This window comes from Maniola hyperantus, chromosome 14, assembly GCF_902806685.2.
Source record: "Maniola hyperantus chromosome 14, iAphHyp1.2, whole genome shotgun sequence".
Classification (NCBI taxonomy): Eukaryota; Metazoa; Arthropoda; class Insecta; order Lepidoptera; family Nymphalidae; genus Maniola; species Maniola hyperantus.
In genome coordinates, this window is record NC_048549.1 from 1364702 (window position 1) to 1383292 (window position 18591).

The 18591-nt window shown below is 35.6% G+C and overlaps 3 protein-coding genes across 6 annotated transcripts in view; 2 read left to right on the plus strand and 1 right to left on the minus strand.

Annotated features, from left to right (window-relative positions):
• LOC117988377 (sperm-associated antigen 7 homolog) overlaps positions 1-18591 on the plus strand; it is a 396860-nt gene that overhangs the window by 260218 nt on the left and 118051 nt on the right. The gene's annotated exons all lie outside the window — the stretch shown is intronic.
• The window catches only part of LOC117988355 (uncharacterized), a 206731-nt gene that overhangs the window by 156465 nt on the left and 31675 nt on the right, over positions 1-18591 (minus strand). Inside the window, exon 1 of one of the 4 annotated variants that reach the window (XM_069502877.1) lies at positions 794-873. The exons of the other annotated variants lie outside the window; for them this stretch is intronic. The gene's annotated coding sequence lies outside the window, so the exon portion shown is untranslated. Of the gene's footprint in view, positions 1-793; positions 874-18591 lie in introns of those variants that run through there. 4 annotated transcript variants of the gene reach the window in all.
• On the plus strand, positions 16677-18536 carry LOC117988489 (uncharacterized). The gene is made up of 3 exons (XM_069502832.1): positions 16677-16934; positions 17034-17500; positions 17861-18536. The coding sequence occupies exons 1-3, from the start codon at positions 16820-16822 to the stop codon at positions 18272-18274; spliced, it is 996 nt and encodes a 331-aa protein (XP_069358933.1). The 5' UTR covers positions 16677-16819; the 3' UTR covers positions 18275-18536.

Consider the following 18591-nt stretch of genomic DNA (forward strand, 5'->3'; position numbering starts at 1 on the left):
ATTTAATATCATAACTTCTTTTGTTCACTTTGGGTGGGTTACTTAGTTAAGTTTTCGTTGAATGAAATGAAGAGAAAGGTCATCAGGAATTACATTTTACAAAAACTCCATTGGAAATAAAAGCAAATTTATTCAAAACCGAAAAACCAGATGTTTTAGCTCGCGAAGAGCAAAATGCTAATATCATGCAAAATAATGTAGAATTTAGTCTTTTTGAGCGCTACTTGTAGAGAGCTAATTGAAATTGTACCTTGGTACCTAGCATATGCAATTTCAGCATGAATGTAATCAACGTTCTATATTTTTCAACGGATTAGAAGATTTCTGTCAAATGCACTTTTTTAGGGTACCGTATCACCAAAGAAAAAAACCCTTATACATAGGATCACTTTGTTGTCTGTCCGTCTGTCGTGTCTGTCAAAACCCATTAGGGAATCAACCTAGAATAATGATGGTCAGCAGCCGCCGCCTGTTTCTAGGGTTCTGTACCTAAAAAGGAACTGTTATAGGATTACTTGGTTCTCTGTATGTCCGTCTGTCTGTCTTGTCTGTCAAGAATAAAAAATAAAGTCAGACTGTAATCAGCCGGTGTGGAAAGCGACCTTAATAATTTACAAGTCCGTGAAAATTAGGTTGTTAATAATTCAAGTGGAAGCGAGCCCACTTTAATTTCCGGTCATAACATCGATCAGATTGAATTGTTTTCGAAAACATGTTTTCCGAGATGGAAAATATTTTTGGCGCGGACAGGGAAAAGATTATACTTGGCATGTCCCAATGCAGCTGGCCTTACCTTGCCTTATCTGATGGGAGAATTGAGGGGAGTTTCCACAGACTATACGCGAATCCTGCTAGGTAGATCCAATTTCAAGGAAGAGGTTACCCGCTAATCATACTCAGCTTGGCAGTTTTCGGGTATAAGCTTCGAGATGTCTTCTCGTCCAAAACTCCTTAATACTTGAAGACCAAAGTCTTCGAACAGTGTGTGTTGCTAGTTAAGGTTACTAAATAATTATGAACCTGTTGTATAGAAGCAGGCGTTACTTTGCGGAAGTCCATGATATACAATGAACCAAAAGCAACCAGGCAAGCAATACGCACAACCACACAAATCCCAAACACACTCGACGCACGTTTCGGATTTGTGTGGTGCTGTGTGGTGGTGGTGCGTATTGCTTGCCTGGTGGCTGCTTCTTCCTGCATGGTTAGCAGTGGGAGGGCGGGCGGTGCATTTCGCATGCTGCATGTTGCACCATACAGATTCGACCTGTTTCAGCGGATTACAGCAAATTAAGCTTTTGGTTCATTGTATAAATTATGAACCCCTTATGAGGTTAAGGATTGGCAGACTTCACACACTTTTTCGAATATTATGGAGAACTCTCAGGCATGCAGGTTTCCTCACGATGTTTTCCTTTGATATTTTAATTGCTTATAACGCAATCGCGTTGAGAAACGGCACGAAATTTTTAAATAACAAAATATACAATGGCGTTGAAAACCTCGCAACGACCGGCTCACTGAGTACGAAATTCCACGGCTTTCTTACTAATTGAGTCTTTTGTGGCAGATTTAAATGTGTATTATATTCTCGTTTTGTGCGAGCGAGTCAACGATTTAACTCATAAGTCATAACAATACATCTGTTGCTTTGAGATACGAGTGAGTTGTGCATTTAATATCATAACCCACAAGCATTATTTCTATAGTTTAGCTCATTTTAGAAGTCAAAAAATATTCACGGAAGCTCAAGTCAGGGTTATCCAATTTAAAGAACTCTCTCTGCGTAATCCGAATTCACATTATCGTGGTGATAAAAAATAATGCTTATGTTTGAGCCTGTTTTACGATGTTTTTATATTTGGGTAAGATTTCCCTTGTGTTATCGTTGTATTGCGCTCTTTCTTTTGGATGTGTTTTGCATATTTATTGAGAATATTTTATAAGATATAACGTAGTCTTCTATAATATAAAAATGAATCACCAAATGTGTTGGTCATCGCAACTCTCGAGAACCGCTGAACCGATTTCGCTAATTCTTTTTTATAATATTCCTTGAATTACGAGGATGGTTCTTACGGAGAGAAAAATTTAAAAAAATTAACTCGACTGTTAGGCGGAACGAAGTTCGCCAGGGCAGCTAGTCTATATTAAAAAAGTTTATACATATTTTCATTCCACTGTGTTTTTGTACAGACGTCGCCTGTCACAGATAATTTATATTGAGATAAGGTTCTGATCTTTTGTTATTCGATTACAAGGTAGCCTTGACTGCTATCTCTCGGTTAGTAATAATGTTATTCAGTCGTGGAACGTGGATGCTATTTTTTTTACTAAACCTTTAGGTACCTACTCCTTATCAATTTCCACGAGGCATCGTAATCTGTAATACGTCATTTGAGACATACTTTGCCAAAAGGTTGGCTAACCACGACGTTCAGAGCCAATTTTAAAAATTATAGATTTCTGAATTGATCCTGCCTGCAATCAAATCTCCTACCGTAGATAGAGTAATAAAGGTAGATGCAGGAACGTTTGCTTTCTCATTCGCACTAAAAAGAGAGCACAGATAAAGGTACTAATGTGATAAACAGAGACGCAGCTAACCTATTTTTTGTCCCTTATCGTGTAACTGGTTTTTTTCAAGAATACATACAAGAAGTTACAAAACAAACTTTGAGAATTCGTGGCGTAATTGTATTTCTCATAAGTTATTTACTTGTTTTCACATAAAAAACGTTTAATACAAATATTGTTGATCGGTTAATACAAATATTGACTACTAAACAATGGTAATAATTGTCGTGTTATTCATCGTTACGTCGTGCTATCGCTATCTCATACGCGGTTACACAGTACTTACATCTACCTATTATTCTATCTACGTCTCCTACTTATTATCCACCACAGTGTTCAATTTTGCACCAGGAATTTTGTATGTAAAGTCCTTCGTACTTTGCTCGAAAGCTAACAAAGTTTCTTGAGTAGAACAAAGACCATAACTTAGTTTTAGCAGGACGGGTTCACTTGGTCACCTGGCTCGATATAATATAATCTACAGCGGCTCCCGATCAAGGAGATCGGATCTCATAAGAGAGAGTGACATACAGGGTGTAACCAGAACGCTGGCAAAAAAGAAGACAGGTGATAAGTACCTACTGATGATTTTACTGTTATGATACCAAAAAAACCACGAAAAAAAATCCTATAATTTTGTAAAAGTTTACGATATATTGCAAATAAAACATCTGAATGTCGCTAGAAGTCAACGAACTTTGCGAAAGTAGGCCAATTGGAGCCAATGCCACGTCGTAGGTGGGGAATTGACCCGAGTTTTGCACGATATATATTGCGGGTTTGAAAAATACTAAATCACTAAAACTACAAGAAGAGGCAAGTGGTTTTCGATGTTGGATAGTATAACAATGACGCTAAGTTTTTGCTAGCGTTCTGGTAACACCCTGTATTATATGTATAAGAGAATATAAAAGTTTACGCGATAGAAAAAAGACCGCAACGCGAGATGAATTTTATTTTACCGTAACAAGAGTCGCTATTTATTTGATCGTCTTTGCGTGAGCCTTTCTCTGCCTAAAATGTACTATTAAGTATTCTGGGGTAGCCGTAAGACTATGACCATAACTTCGTATTGGCGAATGGAAATACAGTGTTGGACAAAACGGTGAGGTATCGTAATGGTAGCGAGGCGGGTCGATTGAGCCAAGGTTGGGCGGCGGGAACAAGCCCGCCTTTACGCCGTTATTTCGAAATTTTCGAATCTTTATAACATAGGTGCTTAAGTCCAATTGGGAGAAAGAGGTTAGCCGCCAAATCGATCTGCATACCTCATTCATTACAGAGCATTCATGGAGAGCCTCCGTGTCTCGTGCGAATGATTAAACTGAAAGAGGTGAAAAAAGTATAATAAAATCTTCTATATATATAAAAATGAATTGCTACATCGCTGATCGCAAATCTCGAGAACAGCTGAACCGATTTCGCTAATTTTTTTAAATAATATTCCTTGAAGTACGAGGATGGTTCTTACGAAGAGACAAATTAAAAAAAAACCTGGAAAAGAATTGACTGTCAGGCGGTAGGTACGAAGTTCGCCGGGGCAGTTAGTGTAGTATATTTATGATTTTTATTTTACACGATTGGTCAAAAAAAGGAGAGTAATGTTTTCAGTGTTCATGTAAGCATTTATACGTTGCTGGAGCGAGCTGCAAACACGCCATCATTATCATACGATAGATGTCCACTGCTGGAAATAAGCCTTGTACGGACTTCCACACGCCACGGTCTTGCGCCGTCTGAATCCAGCAGCTCCCTGCAACTTGTTTGATGTCATCTGTCTACCTAGTGAAGCGTGGCTGCGCTTTCCAGTGCAAGTTCGCCATTCTAGTACTTTGGGACCCCAACGTCTATCATGTTTTCGAACTATGTGCTCTGTCCATTGCCACTTCAGCTTTGCAACCTGTTTAGCTAAGTCCGTTATTCTGGTTATCTTACACGGGCCTCCACATTTCTGATTTGATCATGGTGAGAAATCCCAAGCATAGCTCTCTCCATTGAAGACCAAAGTCATTGAACCACGCACTGTTCGATATATGGATCCGAGACATAGTCGCTAACTATGAACTTCATAAGAAAGCTCAGATTCACTCAGCGGGCGATAGAGAGAGTATCTTTGAACATTATCTAGAGATTATTGTTACGGTACGGTGTAAGAGCGGTCCACTTAACAAATGGGCCACTATATTGTCCGTAGTCTATAATAGCCTACATATATATTTGCTCTCAAACAAAGGGCCGTCTGTTTGCACTAGCGTTAGATTGGGACCGCGAAATGAAACGAGAAAACCAACTTTTCTCCGTTTTCCCCCGATAGAACTTAGAAATGAAAAAGTCACAGAACAATAAAGGCTGTCCAAATAGATTTATGATTTTATTTTTTGACGAGCTTTTTCCCGTGACTTGATAAGTCTAGGTTCACTGCGTCAGGGCGTCCATAGTAAAATCAAATCGTCAGTCGCAGGTAGGTATTGCAGTGTACTTTGTATTACTAGAGGTCAGAGAGTGCAAGACATTCCATCCCTCTATCTATTTTTCAATTGTGCATTGTAAGGTCTACATCTCCTGAGGATGCTCCGGTGTCGGGGCGAAACGTGCGTCGAGTGTGTTTGGGATTTGTGTGGTGCTGCGTGGTGGTGGTGCGTATTGCTTGCCTGGTGGCTGTTTCTTCCTGCATGTTTAGCAGTGGGAGGGCGGGCGGTGCATTTCGCATGCTGCATGTTGCACCATACAGATTCGACCTGTTTCAGCGGATCATAGCTAATTAAGCTTTTGGTTCAATGTACATTCTATCCTGTTTTATTTTATTTTATTTTATTATAAAGGCACACAAAACAGGTTTCAGCTATAAATGATCCAAATAAAAATAAAAAACAATAGATTAAGATCTAAGCGGTAACCCTTAATATGTGTACACAACAATGCCTAAATAAATATATGCACTAACTAACTGATAAGATACAATTTATAAAACACAGAAAAAAGAAATACAAGAAAATTAACTATGAAAAATATACTTAAAGTGGAGAAGATGCAAAATGACTCAATGTGAGCAAGATCTGGTGAAAGTCTAACTGGCGTCTTGATGGGGTTATTCCCGTTGAGTCACACCCCCGTGTGTAACACTGTGACACAAGGTGCCAACAATTTCAAAACATTCTCGTTGAGTAACACTGTTACATAAGTACATATTATTGCGAGTGTAACAAGTATTAACTCAATGTGCACTTTTCCGTTCAGTGCCGTTTCAATTGAAACTGCGGCTGCAGGATGAACTACAACCGTCTTTTTCTTATCATACACGAGATCATTTGCGCGATTGATAACAACTGCACACCCAGTTGAAAATGACTGCTCGAGCGGTCCGTGTACATTTTCAACGATCAATTTGTACAAAAAAAAGAAAAGAATCAGTAGGCGTCTTCCAGGCAAGCGCGCTCCAACTTAGACCTCATCATTGCTTTCCTTAAGACATAGTAATTGTCGTCAAGTGCAGGCCTATCCTACAAGAAAAAAAATCGGTCAAGTGCGAGTCAGACTCGCACACGAATATTGCACACGCCGAGTTTGTTGTGGGCTCTTCTCAGATCTGGGCGCGTTTGGAACCCTCGTAGCTTTAGTTTTAAGATTGCGTAATAATTATCACCACTATATCTTACAAATCCAACATCTGACTACCAAAAAGAGTAATTTATTACCTATTTTGAGTAAATCATTTATTTGACTTTGACTTTGAATAGTCCCATACCATAGTACGAGAAATAACAACTTTTAAAATTTTCATGACGGCCATTTTGAAATTTTTACTACCTGTTGTTATAGCGGCAATAGAAATACACATTCTCTATCTACCTATTATGGTTCACGAGATACAGGCCACTGACAGACAGACAGGATCCCGTTGGCATCTTTCGGGTACGAAACCCTTGAAACTGTTCTAAGTTGCCAGTGTATGGCTTAAATGTATGGCACTCTAAACAGAGGTACCTTCGTAGGTAGGTACTCTGACTTGATCGAATTGGAAAAGCCGAAAATACAATGAAACGGAAAATAACTCATTTTCTTTCAACAACAAGTACTCTCAGAAGCCGCTTTTCCTAAATTGGATGTTTACGAAATTCATGGATTATATGAGGTACATTTACAAAAAACCGGCCAAGTGCGAATCAGACTCGCGCACTGAGGGTTCCGTACTACAATCGTATTTTATCGACATTTTGCACGATAAATATCAAAAACTACTTACTAGATCTCGGTGTTTTTTTTTTTGTTTGTTTTTACAAAATTTTCGGTGGAAGTTTGCATGGTAATCATATTTTTTTTTTTAGTTTTATCATTCTTTAGAAAAAAATGATATCAGAAACCTCAATATCATTTTTGAAGACCTATCCATAGATGACCCACACGTCTGGGTTTGATGAAAAAAAAAATTGTATTTCAGTTCTAAGTATGGGGAACCCCAAAATTTATTGTTTTTTTTTTTCTATTTTTGTATGAAAATCTTAATGCGGTTCACAGAATACATCTACTTACCAAGTTTCAACAGTATAGCTCTTATAGTTTCGGAAAAAAGTGGCTGTGACATACGGACGGACAGACAGACAGACAGATATGACGAATCTATAAGGGTTCCGTTTTTTGCCATTTGGTTACGTAACCCTAAAAAGGATTATGTTATACCAATTTATTTGCATAAGGCCTATTACAGACGACCACTTTGTACAGTAGGGAGGGGGGAGGGGGGAGGGGGGTGTTGTTCTTTCCCCAATTGCCAGCTCGGCCTGTTGTGGACTATACTTATTCCGTTAATCATTCATTACAAAACTTGAGAGGCCCGATAAGAAATTAAAAAACATTAAATCTGGTGTTTATCACCGACGATATTTTGACGACCTCCCGCAGTGGCGCAGTGGTGAGTGCTGTGGTCTTAATAGTGGGAGGTCCCGGGTTCCTGGCAGGGGTTTGGAATTTTCTCATTTCTAAATTTCTGGTCTGGTCTGGTGGGAGGCTTCGGCCGTGGCTAGTTACCACCCTACCGGCAAAGTCGGGCCGCCAAGCGATTTAGCGTTCCGGTACGATGTCGTGTAGAAACCAAAGGGGTATGGGTTTAATAAAAACTGCCATACCCCTTCCAGGTTAGCCCGCTATCATCTTAGACTGCATCATCACTTACCACCAGGTGAGATTGCAGGCAAGGGCTAACTTGTATCTGAATTAAAAAAAAAAAAAAAAAAAAAAACATTATTAGCAACAATTTATCACGTTATATAACTTATCGATACGTTTATTTATAATATGAGCTTCGGAGAAATAAACATAAGATAGTCTAATGCTGCTCGCACATTACAGGCCGAACCGCTAGGGCCGCGATAAGCGTTAATCAGTAAGGTGTATTTTTAATAATCAATTAGAATGGAATGATTTCAAGTATTTCCTTCTGCACCCTCTGTTTCACAATCTGTTTGACCACACATATTTAACTAGTGAGTAAATAAATAGTACGTACATTGCATAAGCTAGTAACTAAATACCTATTACTTACTTTAATGGTGAAAGAAAACAACTTGAAGAAATCTGTATGTAAAAGTTTTTTACAATGCAAATGTTCTTAAAGGTAAAATATGAAGTCGGCCAATCTGCACTTGGCCAGTGTGGTGGACTATGGACAAACCCTTCTCATTCTCAGAGGAGACCTGTTCTCATTCTGTGTGTGAGCCGGTAATGGGTTGATCATCATGATCATGACGAGTGCCAACCAATGCAAAAAGTGTAAACGCTTCAATTGCAAATCAGTACCCATATTATCAGTACCCTTATTATAAATGCGAAAGTGTGTTTGTTTGTTGGTTTGTTGGTTTGTCCTTCAATCACGTCTCATGACGTGACATGAGATCTCATGAGATGTCAGCATGGCTAACATCTCAGAGCCCTGGAGGTTTGCCACAGAATGTCTATTGCAATAATTGATTTCACTAGTAAAAGTGCGATCTATCATACTATGCGTTTCATGTTTGTATGAAAATCTCCCTTTTCCTTCCTCATAGCATTGTACGGATGGATCCAATATTTGTTTCATGTATGTGACGAAGTCACGATGTCAATGCAATAGAGTAGGGCTATATACTTGTTAAGTTGTTAGTCCTTTATACAAATAAACAACATCGTCTTCAATAATATAGTTCGTCATATAATTGTCGAGGTACCACCTCGACAATTATATGAAACACATCTAAACTGTGGTTTTTTTGCTTTGTCTAAAGTGGACTTATTAAACATTATTTATTAATTATATTAAAATATTATATATATCTTTATTAATAATTTTAAAATTATATGCATATTTTATTATTAGTCGCGCCGCTGCCGTGTGAACGAGAACCGCGCGTAAACCGTGTACATGAGAAAGAGTTACCACGGGCGGCATGGCGCCGAGTCTTTATACGGCAACCGTATGCATGTGAAAAGACCCTAATGTTTACATTATCACCTCACATTTATAATATTGTTTTATCTAAAACACATTGAATTATTATATACCTACTAACTAAAACATAACAATGGGGCCGATTCTCTTGTACACAATCTCTAAACTAAACTAAATTAACAGGTCTAAATTTAGTGCCATCCTTTTCCGCAAGCAACATTATGAAAGGGATAGCAATAGATTTAGACGTGCCATTTTAGTTTAGTTTAGAGATTGTGTACAATGGAATTAGCCACAGTATTTTGCATAATTATTTAACTCTCGCAGTGTTCCAGTGAGCATCACAACTTGACCACAACGTATCTCAATTGTTTTTTTTTAAATTATATATTTAGAATGGATGCCATAAATTTTTGTAGTAACGTGATAACGACTGAGACAAATGATATAACTTTTACTAGAATTATTCTTTAATGTATAGGTGCAAAAACAATTACCAATTATGGCTACTTTAATATTATTACATTAGAGTTGAGATATTCATTTTAAACTATTCCGACGACAATTCTCTAAGAGTGCTATCCAGCGAATGCTGCTTGCTTCCAAAAAGCTCAAGTGTCAATACGTCATATTAATTTATTGTCGTCGGAGCTAAGTAGTACAAAACGGAGTTACTTAGGTAAATTAGAAAACGCTACATTTAGAAATATAAATCACTTAATTAAAAATAATAATCGCAAAATAATAATCGCTTACAGTCGGCCTTCCTGATATTTTTTTCCGTCCCGGGAAAATCTAATAATGCTTAGGTGTTTTGTAAATAATGGAAACCAGTGTGATGTCACACTGTAAAACTAATTTCAACAAAGAGTGTTTATTGCAATAATTATTAATAATTATAATAAAATATTGTGGCGTGGCTACGACATATCCAATTTATCTGAATGCTCTTGATTCGATTCTTAAATTTCATTGTTTAACTTAGTTGAGACATCTCCCCGTTCTCAGATTAAACTATGTATTTAATATTAATACCTACACTAAGAAGATTCTTTGTAACTCGACTGAGACCCCTTCATGTTCTCAGCCAAGGAGACTGGTCTCTGAAACTCAACTGAGGCCCCTTCATGTTCTCAGTCAAGGAGACCTGTCTCTGTAACTTGAAAAAATTATCCTTTTTACTCAACTGAGACCCCTTCATGTTCTCAGCCAAGGAGACTAGTCTCTGAAACTCAACTGAGACCCCTTCATGTTCTCAGTCAAGGAGACCTGTCTCTGTAACTTGAAAAATTATCCTTTTTACTCAACTGAGACCCCTTCATGTTCTCAGCCAAGGAGACTAGTCTCTGAAACTCAACTGAGGCCCCTTCATGTTCTCAGTCAAGGAAACCTGTCTCTGTAACTTAAATGAGACCCCTTCATGTTCTCATCCAAGAAGAATAATCTTTATAACTTAACCGAGAAAAACTATTCTATTAACTCAACTGAGACCCCTTCATGTTCTCAGCCAAGGAGACTAGTCTCTGAAACTCAACTGAGACCCCTTCATGTTCTCAGTCAAGGAGACCTGTCTCTGTAATTCAAATGAGACTCCTTTATGTTTTAATCCAAGAAGAATAATCTTTATAACTTAACTGAGACTAACTTTTAATTTTTTTTCTCTTAATAATAATAATAATGGTTTATATCAACTTGATTGAGCCCCCTTTATGTTCTCAGCCAAGTTTAAATATTCTTGCCTTTCATTTATTTTATTATAAAATATTATTGTTCATTTTATTGTGTATTGTTATTTATTATTATTATTTTTTTTATTTTTTTTATACTATTAGGCCTGACTGTAACCGTACATACAACATCATTCTTATAATCTAACATTTATATTCTTATGTTGGTTACTTATATTTTATTGAACTTTATTTTATTTTCATACAATTAATAATTTATACATGATAATTCTATTTAGGATTCTTACATGTATTTAGTTTTAATTACATAATTAGGAGTTAAGTATATGACCATTTTTATTAACCAACCAACCCAACGTTGTTCAATTACTGTCATTATTATTAGTAGACATTTCAGATTCTGTTTCCGTTCTTTTATATACCATCCAAGAGTGAATTTTATCTACTGAAAATACCTCTAATTTTTTTATTTTTGGAGATAAATGAGTATCTTCTACAACATATCTATCAATATCATCTTTCAAAACATCAACAATTCGATATGGCCCCGAATCTAAGGAACTAATTTCCTACTTTGCCCTATTGACGAAATATCTCTTTCTACAAGGACTAACTCTCCTACTTTGTATGTCGCTACTTTTCTATGTTTGTTGAACCGTGCCTTTTGTTTATCCCGATGCTTTCGAAAGTGTTCTGTTATATCCTTTCTAGTTTTATTATTATTATATTCTATTTCTATTTCGTTTAAAGTGAGAATTGAATTATTTTTTTTTCATCTGTGATGCAGCAAAGAATCCTGCGTACCTACTAAGCTCAAGCCAAACAATGCCTGTGCAGAAGTCTTTCCAGTCCCTTTATCTACAGTATTGTTAAGCCCCCCGCTGAATACCGGGTACAGATTCATTCCATGAACTTTCAGATATACCATGATTGGAGGCTGTTAATGCTGACAATACTGTTCGATTGTATCGTTTAATTTGGCCGTTGATACGTGGTGTTGCCACAGCGTTTAACACATGTTTAACACCGTGATAGTTTATGAATTCTTGAAAACTTTTGGAAGTAAAAGAAGTCTCGAGGGACTTCTTTCTGACCAAGTTCAGATATTAATTAATATAAAATAATAGTAATATTAGTACGCTAAACTTGTGAAAATAGTGTGACATGGCTTTGATGTAGTGAATACTTTTAGTACTTTTAACTGGTATAAAGATAAAGTATTTTGTGAATCTACAGCCAGAAAGAGTTGTTTTTTTTTTGACATTTTGACAAATTAGGCGTTATATCGGATTTGCGAAATATATCTAAAATACCTTGGAAATTTTGCAGCCCTTCTTCTATGGTTTTAGACGGTATAATCACATCATCCATACATGAAAATGCTTACTTGTATCTCGCGTTCCCTAGAATGTTATAGTTGTCTTTTGAAAGGTAGACGGTACATTTACAAGTCTAAACGGCATATCTCCTCTCTATCGGATAACATCCAGATGCTAGATCCAAAGAAGTGTAGTATTTAGGATTAGCTAGCCAGATTATCTAACTGATTGCCTATGCGCAGGATTGGATAATATTCTTTGACGGGTTTCTTATTCTGTACAATATAACACTTCACATGCTGAACCGTATTGTATTTCAAGGCCAACGTAATTTGTCTTATATCCAACACAGCATAGTAAGATAGCGTGAAATACATCCAAGTAGCGCCATCTAGTTTCAGCCTTGTAAACAACTGGAAAATTGTGTGAGTGCAAGGTGGATAGCACCACCTAGGATCATAATGTCAATTAGCATATAAAATTACAAAAGATAATTAAACATTCAATGCACGGGAGTCCACACAAGGGCGGTAGTCACCAGTTTTTTTTTTTTTTTTTTTTTTTAATAAGTATGATTGGAGAGGCATACTTTGATGAGGACTGTTTAATGATGTCAGAATCTTTGAGCTCTTGTACCATACCGCGTACTACCTCCCGTTCAGAATAAGATAACCGATACAGCCTATATACAACAGTAGTGGTATCATTAAGTTTTATATTTATTTCAGTGTCCGTTATACAACCCAATTCCTTAAAAGAAAACGCGAAGCAATTCCTATACCTATTCGTTTAATAATTTTGTTACTTTATTTACATGACGAGACTAAATTTTAATCATACGATTCAGCCTGTATCATAGTAGGTTCTATTTGATTCATTTGTTAATTAGTAAACCGTGCTTGATTCTATTCAATACTGACGGTGAGGTGATTATTTCGTTCAAAAGAGTGCACGAGGTAGTAGAAGGTCACTAGCTAAGTTAAATCCTAGGGCAGAAGGGCCTTTTACCACGACTTTTCCTTGATCTTTATTTACCTAATCTTATTACACTTTGTACTACTTCGTATTGTTTATACGGAGTTACTGTGTTCGATGAAAAGGTTTCCACTATATACTAGCTTAGAGTAGATGTCTATCTCTGTTAAACGATTGATAAACGTAGTAGTATTACTATACACCTGAATACGTTTTGTTGAATTATCCAACATAATTTAACTCATCTTAGGTTTTGTAAATGACTACATGTTCTTGTTCTGTAAATGTTTGACCAAGCAATAAAAGCGCACGTAGTAAATGATTAGGGACAACAAGTGCTTCTACATTAGCTCTAGTGGTATCTATTTCAATATCGACCCTACACCTTACCAAACAATTAACTATACTATCTCTAAAACCCTGTTAAATAGGTAAATCTGTCACTGACCAGGATTTTACCACGTTCTTAGCAGCTGACTCGCTTAACATAGTACATTGGCTACTAAACTCTACAAAACGGTGCATAATTTAGCCGTGTACAATTGCGTCTTTGAAATATTTTGAATCGTTATCTTGTCCTTTAGGAATACGTAAAACAGTTTTATTGGAACAGTCTTTAGCCATGTGACCTATTGTATGGCAAGTATCGCAACGTTTGATTGGTTGTTTACATTTGTAAAATGGATGTTCCTCTTCCCCGCAATTATAACATTTAGTTAACTTAGTATCACGTTACTTCTGATTTGGGCTAGTAAACCTGGTGCATCTGTTATCGGCATTACTTGGCTGTAAGTACGGATTAGAATTGCCTGTTTTTTTTGTTACTTTAACATTTCTTAGGTATACTAAGAGTTTATCAGATTCTGTGAACTACGCTGTTCAAGCAATAGTTCTCATATATCGGTCTTCTATACCGAGTAAAATACAATCAATGGCATTCTTTTCTTCATAATAAAAGCATCTTTGATATATTTATATATATATATATATTTAAATGGTTCTCCGTATTTTGCCTTACTGGCAAGCATTTCCGTCAACAGTAGACCATTATTTTCATTTCTAGGAAACGCTAACTTTTAATTTGTTTTGCCATTCAGACCATGAAAACAATAAACTGGGTAGCCCTTGACCATCTTTGTGCGAGCTTGACTAACTTAGGAAGAGCAAAATGTATAATTTGCCTTTCTGACCATTTATAAATTTTCGCGCACTCATTAACCCTAACCAGCCACGTATTTATATTTTGATTCCGTTTTGACGTATCAAATTCAGGTATTACGTTTAAGGTCGGGAAACTTTCGTTACTCCCATCTGTATTCGTGGTCTGAATGAGTTCTTTGAATGCCGAATGAATGATTAATTTATTCAATAAAATGGAGGTACAATGGCTTGCAATAATGTCTGATGATCTTTATACATTTTACCATTGTAACTGGTGTTTGAATATTACCTTAAATTAAATATTAAATTAAATTAAAAACCTAAAACTAAGTAAGGATTAAAATATATGTTATACATATACTTTATACGAGCAAAACATAAAATAATAGCGAAATATCAACATAATAAAAGTCAAAATTAATTATTGTTAATAACTTGAAATATCCTTATCCGTTCGTAGTCCCACGGACGAGAGAAATAATGGGACTGGGCCAGTAGGCGTGTTCGGTGTCACCGAAGTATGAATGTATGAATAAGACGAGAATACTGGCATAAATGTTCCTTAGTCGTATGCTATATACGTTTGGTGCTTGTAAATTTAGCAAAATGTTGTTCAGTGCTGATCTTATTTGCATGGACGGAATTACCTCTCAGGATCAAGCCATATTGCATTATAGACGACACATGCCCATGATAGGCAAGTAGAGCGTATACATTAGAAGTCATTGAGTAGAGCAATCTTTATGTTTGATGTTCGACTAAGTCGTCTCAATATTTAGTTAAGGTACAGTGTTACCCACTACGGTCGCAGGTACCGGCGTGTTCGCGCTTCTTTCCATTTCTATAATATTTGAGCATCAGAAACGTGAACGGAGAATTACACGCTCTGGTCGAGCCTGTTCCGCTTCTGATTCATCCAGGCGCCTACTCCACCCTCGAGAACACTGGCGCTTGCGCTTATTCCGTTTGATCTATATTTACTACGTGAACGACCGTTGTGGAGTCTTCTTCTTTTACGCACTGAATGTTCATCTTCACTCCACGTTGGTTCGTCAGAATCTGAATCATTCTCATGTCTCATTTTGTTCTGAAAACCACAAAAATACGCAAACAGTATTTGTTCTAAACATTAAAATGCTGTAACATTAAAGTTAGTAAAAGAAACTGTTTAGTTGCACAAAAAGAATGCTGGCTCTCATTAATTCTCCGACCTACGTAACCATAAGGCCACTTATCGACGGACCCCTTTTTTGTGCAACTCACATAGCTCAAGCACAGAGTTGTACTCGTGTGGCTTAAGTTTGTTTAAAAGTTATAATAAAAATGGACTAGTGCGACGTTCACAGTGATAGTGTTTATATTATTTTATTTGTGACGATTTCGATTTCGATTCGATGTATTTCAAGACGAGTTATGTTTCTACAAGTATACTAGTACGTATTATGTACAAATATTTATTATAAGTATATTTAACCATTTTCACACGATATACATTTATTTTACTATTTTGTACAGGTATTGTTACTTGTATCGGCAAGCTTAATAGTGAAAAGTACTTATTACTACTTTTCATTTGATAAAATTATTTGTTTCCAAAGTGATTCCACGGGTGTACAAGTATATGAGCAATAATTTCTCATACGTGTAATTTTTTACACGCTACTTAACGAACGCAGCAAATGTTGCGAATAAACATTTACACATATGTAGGTATGTACCTAATTAAAATATTATTCGCCCTGGCCTGGGAATCGAACCCGCGGGCTAGCTAACGGAGTCGTTGTTATGACTTACCCAAACTATTGAGGCAGGGATAGAACGTCTATCTCACTCGTTTTAACAACCACATCATTGTTAGAATCAATTTATTAACTAGCTTTTAAGTTAGTAAATTTGTCTATTCATAACTTAGGTATACTTCATTGACAGGTATGTAAAAAGTAAATCAAATGATGTCGATAATTTTAACTGTTAATGAAATATTATTGTGATGCAATGGGTCAAATTGTTAAAAAAAAATATTTATGTTACTCTATGACCAGATTAATATTAACTAAATATCATTTTTAGTTATTTAAACATACCTAGGTATGTATTACTCTAGTAGGGAAAAAAATATCTGTACCTTTTTTATTTTGGGCGTAAAGTCCTTTCACCGTGTGTGTTTTGAATTTGACACGATCACGATTATATCCCACCTTCTGAACTGATAACGACTGAGACAAATGATATAACTTTTACTAGAATTATTCTTTAATGTATAGGTGCAAAAACAATTACCAATTATGGCTACTTTAATATTATTACATTAGAGTTGAGATATTCATTTTAAACTATTCCGACGACAATTCTCTAAGAGTGCTATCCAGCGAATGCTGCTTGCTTCCAAAAAGCTCAAGTGTCAATACGTCATATTAATTTATTGTCGTCGGAGCTAAGTAGTACAAAACGGAGTTACTTAGGTAAATTAGAAAACGCTACATTTAGAAATATAAATCACTTAATTAAAAATAATAATCGCAAAATAATAATCGCTTACAAACGTAACAAAAGACTTATTAAAAATTAACATTACAAATGGTGAATCCACCGAAGTTAAGTTCCTTCCCAGTGTTAAACAGTCACTTAAAAATATTGTCGCAAAAAAAGGTTTTACATCGCACAAAATATCCCAAAGAATGATATCTAGTAATGGCAGCAGTTATTTAGGAGATCTCTTCGAGGTTGATATAGAAGGTGAAACGAAAGATGGACCCAAAGAAATACATATTTTTCTTAAACAAATCATCTCAGGTGAGGGTATTATGAAATCTATTGTCAATGTTGAAACTTGTTATTCACATGAAGTATTGCTATATACTGATCTGATTAATATTTTTAATACACTACAAGACAATGCAAATGTACCAGAAGGAGAGAGACTCAAAATTGTGAAAAGTTATGAATGCACTTCAGATGCAATATTTCTTGAAAACATTGTTAAAAAAGGATTTAAAACTTTAAATAGAATAGATGTTATGCCTTTACAATTTGCTGAGCTATCAATCGCAGAGCTTGCCAAATTACATGGATTAGCTTTTGTGCTAGAACATAAAAGAACAGATTACTTTGAAGAGAAGATTAAATCATTAGAACCTTCAGTGCGCTTCGATGATATTATTGCGTGGAAAAATTATGTAAACAAAATGTTTGGAATTATGACTGAACATTTAGATAAACACACAAAAGAGAAAATAGATTATTTTCTACACAATACATTTTATGACAAATTTCCAAAATACTTTAAAGGTGAAACTGGTTCAGTAAAGTGCATGTGTCATGGAGATTTTAGATTGAGTAATGTGATGGTCAAAGAAATCGTAAGTAGATTTTTAAATTTATTCTATGTACTATTTTGAACCACCTTTATTCAATGAGACCGAAGTCGACACTTATTTTTTTGGATGATGTTACTCCTTCGTGTCAAATCTAAAGTCTGAACTTTCCAGTGTATTACTTTACTCTATGGTCTGAACCAATTTCAATAATTGTTATTTATTTTAAAGAATGTACCGTAGGGTTAGTATCATTTAAATTTAATTAAGATTTGATAAATACCTTTGGAGATGAAGGATGGATCACCTCATGATTTTAAAAATATTCACTCCAAAATATTAAGGTCATTATTATTAATTAAGCACTGCAAATAAAAATATTCCTCATTTTTTTATAATTTACAGGACGAAGAAGATAAAGAGGTCGTATTAATCGACTTCCAATTTTTATTCTACGGGTCACCACTGGAAGATCTTTTCTATTTTCTTTACACTGGAACTGATCGTAAATTCAGAAAGGCTCACATGAATAACTTGAAAGATCTATATCACAATAAATTGGCTGAATTTCTCAAGTATTTTGACTTAGACATAAACGATGTGTATGCGAAAAAAGACTTTGAAAAAGATTTTAAGGATTCGTTAGATTTTGGACTTATGGTAGCATTGTATATTTCTCCAATAATATTTACAGTAGAAGATGAAGTTCCAGATTATGGTAAAAATGTTGATGATATGTCTTTCAAATTGGATGAAAGATACAAAGAGAGAATTACAGAAGTGGTTGAAGAGTATATGGAATGGGGAATATTAAAGTAATTTTTATTAACATCCCGCTACTATTTAATATTTCATAAAATATGATTATTAAATTAAAAGTTTGCTAACACAGTTTTATGCATGTTTTTCGTTCTTTATTAATTTGATTTTTCAAATTCCACCGCAATGTTTTGAAGGTAAAAGAACCTGCAAAGTGCGAGTTAGACTCGTGCACCGAGGGTTCCGTACTACAGAAGAAATAAAACGGTAAGGATGACTTTGTTTATAGAGGTTTATTGTTTTAATATCAATAAAACTATGATAGTTAGAGCGTCAGTTTTATTTTTCTGTAAAATGTACATAAATTTCTATTGACC

What these genes read in the sequence shown, in the direction of transcription:
- LOC117988489 (XM_069502832.1), top strand. Translation starts at nt 16,820, where the DNA reads ATGATATCTAGTAATGGCAGCAGTTATTTAGGAGATCTCTTCGAGGTT. An exon ending in TCTTAAACAAATCATCTCAG is followed by an intron (nt 16,935 to 17,033) that starts GTGAGGGTATTA and finishes ATACACTACAAG; the next exon opens with ACAATGCAAATGTACCAGAA. An exon ending in ATGTGATGGTCAAAGAAATC is followed by an intron (nt 17,501 to 17,860) that starts GTAAGTAGATTT and finishes TATAATTTACAG; the next exon opens with GACGAAGAAGATAAAGAGGT.